At 37.3% G+C, this 7,644-nt stretch overlaps 1 protein-coding gene across 1 annotated transcript in view; it reads left to right on the forward strand.

The window, feature by feature from the left end:
• Positions 1–7,388, forward strand: part of LOC103799969 (dual specificity protein phosphatase CDC14B-like) — a gene marked incomplete at its 5' end in the record, with an annotated part of 35,650 nt that extends 28,262 nt beyond the window's left edge. Inside the window, one exon of the mRNA XM_009072327.1 lies at positions 7,349–7,388. Coding sequence (XP_009070575.1) covers positions 7,349–7,388 — 40 coding nt within the window. The remainder of the gene's footprint in view (positions 1–7,348) is intronic.
• Positions 7,389–7,644: the final 256 nt, after the last annotated feature.

Raw genomic sequence — 7,644 nt, forward strand, 5'->3', positions numbered from 1 at the left:
TACAGGTGCTGCTGTCTCATGTTCAGGATTAACAGTCATACAATGTTGGTTTAAATGTGGGAAGAGAAAACATTTCAGCATTTCTTAACAGCTAGACTAACTTTGTCTCCATTATGCAGCTAATGTCCCTTGTGCTTTAAGAGATTGAATTACCAATCAGGATCATGAATCAAGCTAGCCTAGTAGTCCAGTTTGCTGGAACCCTGTAGGCTGAAGAGTGTCAGTCACTTGTTAGCTGTCAGTGACTTGGGACAGTGGTAGGGGTCTCAGGTGTGTGTTCTTAAAAATCATGAGGTGACCAAAGAGAAAACAGTACTGCAGTTGACAGACCTCATAAGACAAGTTGCCTTGGCAAGACTGAAATGCCTGTTGCAGGACAGAGCACATGCATCTGTGTAAACTCTGTTTCCCTCATCCCTCCCTAGGATACTGTAATTCACTTTCTTTTAAAAAAACTTGTTGTGTGGATTGTTTTCTCTCCAATATGTATTACCTTGCTTGCATTCCAGATTTTGTGGATTTTGTCTTGGCTTATGGGATTTGGATTTTTGTGTCCTGGTGGTGTACCTGTGTTCCACCCTTGCATCGAGTTAAATGATGAAAAATGTTCTGACTTATTTAAAAGATGCTGCTACTGATCCAAACACTGTTCCATTTAAACAGGTTTTGATTTGTTTAAAGGCCAATGTATTAGCTTGAATAAGAAAGCAGAGTATAAACTAGTCTGCTGTTTTGGGAGTGTATTTAGGATCAGAACTACCAAGCGATGTTTCCATTACAGATTAACTGGATATGAGAAGTTTTTACAATGTATGTTTAGTAGTGTGGCTGTTAGAGCATCCTGTAACCTCTGTTTAGGAAGTGTTCTGCCTTTTTGGGGTTTTTAGATCATATTCCATTGAGTTAGAAAACCTTTGTGTACATCAGATGTGCTTTCTACTGGTGTTTTTGGAAGTTGCATGGCATGCTATTTTACATGAACACTTATAAAGCAGCGAGGTAGATGTCTTGAGGATCTTGGACTTCTCTAATATAGTTTGGGATATTTTTGGTTCTGAGATTTTGGGAGGATTTCCTCTACTATGGCCTCATCTCACATCCTATATAAAACCTATCTGTTGAACCTGCCATCAAGTGAGGCTGCTATATCTCCAGTGAGGGAGAGTTTACAGCCTCTCTGGGCAATCTGTTCCAGTGCCCTGTCACCCACAGAGCAGAGAAGTTCTTTCTCATACTCAGGTGGAGCTTTCTGTGCATCAGTTTCTGACAATTTCCTCTTGTCCTGTTGCTTGGCACCATCGAGAAGAGCCTGAGTCCATCTTACTGACACCCTCCCTTCAAATTCTTACAGATATTGGTGAAGTACCCTCTCAGTTGTCTTTTCTTGAGAATGAACAGGCCCAGCTCCCTCAGCCTTTCTTCATAAGAGAGATTCCAGTCCACTAATCATCTTCATATCCCTGCACTGGACTTGCTCCAGGAGCTCCATGTCTCTTGTCCTGAGGAGCCCTGAACTGGACACAGCACTCCAGGTGTGGCCTCAGTGGGGCTGAGTAGAGGAGCAGGATACCTCCCTCGACCTGCAGGCAGTGCTGTTCATAATGCACCCCAGGGTCTCATTGGCCTTCTTGACCTCAAGGGAACACTGCTGGCTCACATTTCACTTCATGTTAAATATGTATATGGGCTTAAGCCATGTGTGTTGACCACTTTTCAGATCTTCTGGTATCTAGAAAGAATGGGCATCTATGAGAGAATTATTATAAACATTAGGTTATATTCCAGTAACTTATGCTTGCTTTTATATGTACATTACATGCATTTCATACAGAGAGACACCGAAAGTATACATTTAAGGAGAAAACAAGATTTTTCTGTATTTCTGTATGAATGAGCACTAGAGAACCAGCATGTGCCATGACTTGGTCTTAGTGAGTAAATGTTAAGAGGTCAAGCCAGCTTTACACTTTTCAGTCCTAGAAGTTGCGAGAGGCGCAGATGAAAGGTACATTGAAAGTCTTCTTTCATGACTGATGTCATTTTTAACACTTGGTTGAAAGTGCAGTAGACCAAATTTGTCCATGCTGTATGACAACTGTGGCACTGAAAAGAGAATTTTAATACTAGAACTTGTTAGAACAATTTTACAATCACAGTAGAAACTATAAAGCAATCTTTCAGATTTTGAACGTTTTAACCTTTGGCATGCAAGGAAAGCATACTTTTGTCAGAAAATTCCTGTTGCCTGAAGAAGCATGATAGGATGTTGAAGGTATCTGGGGTTTAGGTTGTGTGTCTCTTGTATAACCAGTTCCTCCAATTTTGAACGTGTTGTGTTTACAGTAGAATTTGCTTTGCATTTTGATAGTACTTTTCATTACAATCTTGTATCTTGTCTCAGGGGAACTAACTGTTTTGTTTGAACTATTGCAAATCAAGTGACAATATTTTGAAAGGCTCAAATATTAAGAGAGACTTATTCAAGTAGAAGCTTAAAATACTTGAACTTTGTGGCTATGTAGTCATTTGTTTGCTAAACAGTCAAGAAGTATGTGGTAAATATAAGGTCAGTTTTACTATGTAAAGAATATATTTTAGATGAAACTGTGTTAATTTCAATGCATATTCTAATTGTGATATCAAACCCATATAAAACCATGAAAGCATAGGTTATTTTTTCCATTTTTTTTTTGGTGAATATGTTGCATGAGTATATAAAAGTATATTTTCTCCTATGTGTGCTTGTCCACTCTTGCTCCAAAGTTAACCTTTTATGTTCCTATCTAGGGTTCCTTGAAAACAGTTTCCACAGAGTATTAAAAAATCTGCAATTTATACAGACTACAATTTATGCAACTTACTGAAGGTTTTGCTTTCCAGTCTAATATAATCTGCTGACACAATTGGACTCAGTGAAGCCACTGAAAATTAGAATCTAATAACAGCAGGAGAATAAACAACAATAGCTAAGTTACTCTGAGCTCTGAATCTCTAAAATCACGCGTACGTTTGTCCTGGGAACCTTGCACAGAAGGAATGACTAGAGAATAGATGTATAAAATGATGAACTGAATAGTTGTCTGTGGACTCACTGACGAGTTGTTATTTTTGTCTCCATAGTATCATAATTCCACAAGTATTTAGGAATACAGAAGACGTAGTTTCTCTGTGAACCAGTTCGTGGATAAAAATAGTTGCTTGCATTTCACAATCTGGAATACTTTTCTTATTAATGTAAGCAGCACTAGGATTTATCTGCCTGTTTCAGAAATGGTCCATGTATTGCTCTAGAGTCTTCTAGTTGAAGCAGTTGAGCACAGCCAGCATCTAAAGCTGAGTTTTGAGTGTGGTGTAGTAATTCCCTCTAAGAGCAAAATGCCAGCGTATGCCATGGTTTTCCTATTTGACGGGAATATCTCACGGTTAATTTCAGGAGATTCAGACTTGACTTTGGTCTTCACAAACTGAATTATGTGGTGGGTTATTTTTAATTCTGTGTCAGTCTGGAAAACAGTGATTGTTTTTGTTGCGTACTTCAGATTTTATCCTCTTTTACTGTTTGTTGCAGTAATTTAAAATACAATTTTTTATCTGTTTATCTTCCAAAAACATAACAGGAAATTCAAAACCAATTCAAATCCATTCTTTGAAAGCAAAAAGACCCAGCAAAACCTACCAACAAAGCAAACTGCTATGCTCCTAATAAAAACAACTTGCATTAGCATATTTATAACAGGGATGTTATAAAAGAGAAGGATGTGTTTCAGGCAGAAGAGTTTGCTTTTCAGAATGGTTCGTGAAAAGCCGGCTGATACTTGTTAGATCTGTTGCAACTGTAACACCGTCTTTTCAGTGTTTTCTAGAAACTTTCCAGTTATATAATCTTTCTCTTTTTCCTACTCTTTACAGAGTAATTCTGCAGTCCAGTGTTCAGAAAAATAAAACCTCTGAACCTAGCATTTCTGACAGTACAGATATTGCTAAAAGAACTACCAGGTCTGCTGCAAGAAAAAACAGTTTTAAAAGGTGAGAGTTACCCTCTTTACAGATCCAGTAACTGTTCTCCAGGCAAATCCTTTGAGCTGCTGTATCACCATTGCTGGCAGGAGCTTCCCCACAGTTCAACTCGTTCTCCTAGCAATTGGAAATGACAAACAATTTTATGGTTTGTGTCATGTACCAAGAATATCTGAAACTTTATGTTTTAGGTCATCTGTTTGTGTTGCTCAATTTCTCAGCTTCAAGAATTTTATATTGCAATTCCTGATGTGAGTCAGAATTACAGAAGGGATTTTGGTAACATGCGAACCCCTCTACCTGGAGTAAGAGATGGAAAAGTTATTCACAGCATTGAGTCAAATATTAGTCAGTACATGAAGTCGAAACTATGAGAATTTCGAGAGACACAGAAATGCAGTAGTAGTGGAGCGGCGAAGTGTACAAAATGCCTGTGTATGTTGGTATGAGATTTTTTTTACTGAGAGTGTGGGCAATAATCTGAACTGAACCTATTCAGTAGAGCTTAATGAGGTTTTAAATTTAAATGGATTTATGCAAGACTGAGGGTGCCTTTGGGCCTTGAAGCATATGGCCACACTACTGCTACGTTTCTTTGTGTTTGAGCACCCTCTATGGCAACTCCTCAGGTGATTATCAAAGATGGGCCTGAGAGTGTAGCTTAAAACAATATCCAGACAATTTCTCATTGTTAGAATTGACTGGAATTTGTCTCGTGACAACCTTTTCAATGGATTTGTCAGGTACTGAAGAGACTTGCTTTTGCTGGGAAGAGTAAAAGATGGCACATAACTGGTTTTATGTTATATAGCTTAATTTTTAAACATTGCTGAAAAATTTCAAATTCTTGTGCAGCTTTTTCCCCATGGAGCTTATCTTTCTCCTTCTTCATCCTGAAGAAGGAGATACCATCCATACCCTGAAGGTAAACGGGAGTTATGAAAAATTCGGTCTCTCAGACAATAGAAATAGTCATTAACTGTAGACTGCAATAAATTCTATTCAGATAATTTTTACTGGTTTGATTCATTGAACACTATGTTAAATAATCTCTTGTAGGTTTTTACTAAAAGTCAGGAGTATTTCTCAGGGTCTTCCTTTTGGCTGGTTGTTTTTTCTTCTCCGTTTTTTCTACTTTTCACCATGTCACTTTTGGTCCGAACAGAATTCATTTGATTCTTCCTGCTGTTTTTTAATCTTCATGCCTCTCCCAGTTTTAAGGTCCTTGCAGTGATTGGTAGAGGTATACATGCACATATGTAATTTGAACAGAGATTTTCAGTTCCTGGAAAACACTTCTCCAAGTTGACCTTTGTGTTGTGTGAGATAAGAATAACCTGTGCTTAGGAGGAAACAGCATCCCTAAAATAGAGTTTGTAGAAGATTTAATTTATTGTGAAAGAAGACCTTTACGTATATTGGCAGATTTATGACTCTGAAGGACAAAGATCACATTGACCTCAAACATCTTAAACTACTTCTTTCATATTTTAGTGGATTTTCTGAAATTTCTCTTAAATATTTCATTCCATATACTGTTTCTTTTCTTCTAACTTTTGAGGTCAAAGAATTTCAGTCACATTATGCTTCCATCCAAGAATCAAATATGTCCTAGTTATGTCACAATTCTGGAGTTCTTAATTATCTTGTAATCTGAGAGGGCTAATTAGGTACTGGTCCCTCTAAAGGGTATTTTGGTATGACGGTTTCATGGACTTAGAATACAGTACCTCGTTGTTAATCTTGTAGGTGTCATTTTATTTTTCTTTTAGGATTTGAGAAGATCTCACTTTCTTTTTAAGCACGCCTCTATTTTCATCTAAATTTATTTTAGTTTCTCGAAGTGTGTGCAGTTTGCATTACCTGATAGTGCTCAGATTCATTGACCTCTGCCAGACCAAGTGGATGCAGGGTAGAGAATAATTACTATTACAAAATTGACAAAATTTGTCAAGACCTTGTTTACTTCACTGAACTTCCAACACTACTATGTATCCTTGTTCTTTCATTTTCTTGTTTGATATATTCCAGTGGAAACATCTTGCACCATTTGTACATTAATCTCACTTCTTGCTGCTTTATATCATTTTAGTCAATTCTTTCTGTAGATGAATCACATTTGTGACCCATCCTAATTGAGTATAAGCCACAGAGCTTATGAGGAATGAGGAATTCATTTGCCATTTCATCCTTCAGACTGTTGGAGACACTATCATGGAATGTCTCCAGAATGATTTTTCAGCCAAAACAGCCGTTTACAGCAAAAACATTCTATTCTGGCTTTGCAAAGAGAACTTAGGGAATTTCAATGCTATTCATAACATTCAATGCATTTCCTTTGCAGAACATTTCTAGTTGTCATCTGTTATCTACGAAAGAAATACTGATGGCCATAACACGTATCTTGGGGTTGAAATAATACTGTTGTTGAACTGCAGGAAATCACATTACTAGATGGTTATCCAATCTTTTTCTGTGGATGCCCTTGTTTCTCCAGTTAAGACACCTTCCTTGTAAATTTGCCAGTTACCAAGGAGTTCATGTTTGTATTTTAACAACGTGCATATGTCAGATCCAAATTGACTGAGTCATAGTAAGACGCAAATTAGTCTTTTCTATACTACCTCACAGAGCGCAATTAATATTACGTTTTTAGTAACTGATTGATTAGAAATGAAATCTTGAGTGGTGAAGGAGCTTTGGCAGGTGGAGGTGCTTGACGGAATGCAGGTCAAGTTACTAAAAAAAAGTAAATAATTCAGAGTATGGGGGGAAATGTATAGTAACTGTACTGTGTAGATTTTTTTGCTTATTTGAACCAGAGAGGAGTATCAGAAAAGCTAACAAAGAGGAATGTGCTTTAAAAATCTCATATTTCTTGCTTTGCTGGGAAGTACAAAGCAGCCTTCTTCATCTGTGTTTAAATACTGAAAACCACCTGCAGCATTTCAGAGCTTGTCTATATCTAAGCCTAGCTTTTAAAAAGTACTAATGTTTCTTTACTGTTCTTTCTACTTTTCCTGTGGTCTGATTACCTCAGAGGGAGAGAAAGAAAATGAATGCTTAACAGCTAATGTGCTTAATGAAATTATGGTACTCTGAATCCCTCTGTGGCATTTCTGTATGGAACAGAATTTTTCTCATACTGTCTGTGTTCAGACCAGTCTCTGCTTTCTTGACAGCCAGTATTGCTGTGTTCCTAAATACAGTGACTTTTACATTCTGTTACTTTCTTTGAAGTGCCATTTGCTCATTTTACCTTGCCAGAAATGTTTGTTTGAAGTACATATTGAGTAATGTTTAACGTTTTCCTCATTTTTCCTTATTTCAGCAGCCAATCCATCCCAAGGACTAGAACAGTATTGCGTTAAATTTCAAATAAGCTACCAGTATTGAAGAGGATATTCAGGAATGAAGGGGATATAACTAGAGGGGATTTGATGCAATTCAAGGAAGATTACCTTGTCTCCATCCTTCAGCAAAAAAAAAAAAAAAAGAAATACAAGAATCTTTTCTGTACTTGCAGAATGAAACAAACTGTTGAAGGGGTCAGTAGACATTTTCCTACTGTGCTAATACTTCCTCAAATGAAACCAACAAAATCTGTGTACATGCAGACTCAAGTGT

This window comes from Acanthisitta chloris, unplaced genomic scaffold (genome assembly GCF_000695815.1).
Source record: "Acanthisitta chloris isolate BGI_N310 unplaced genomic scaffold, ASM69581v1 scaffold22363, whole genome shotgun sequence".
Taxonomy (NCBI): Eukaryota; Metazoa; Chordata; class Aves; order Passeriformes; family Acanthisittidae; genus Acanthisitta; species Acanthisitta chloris.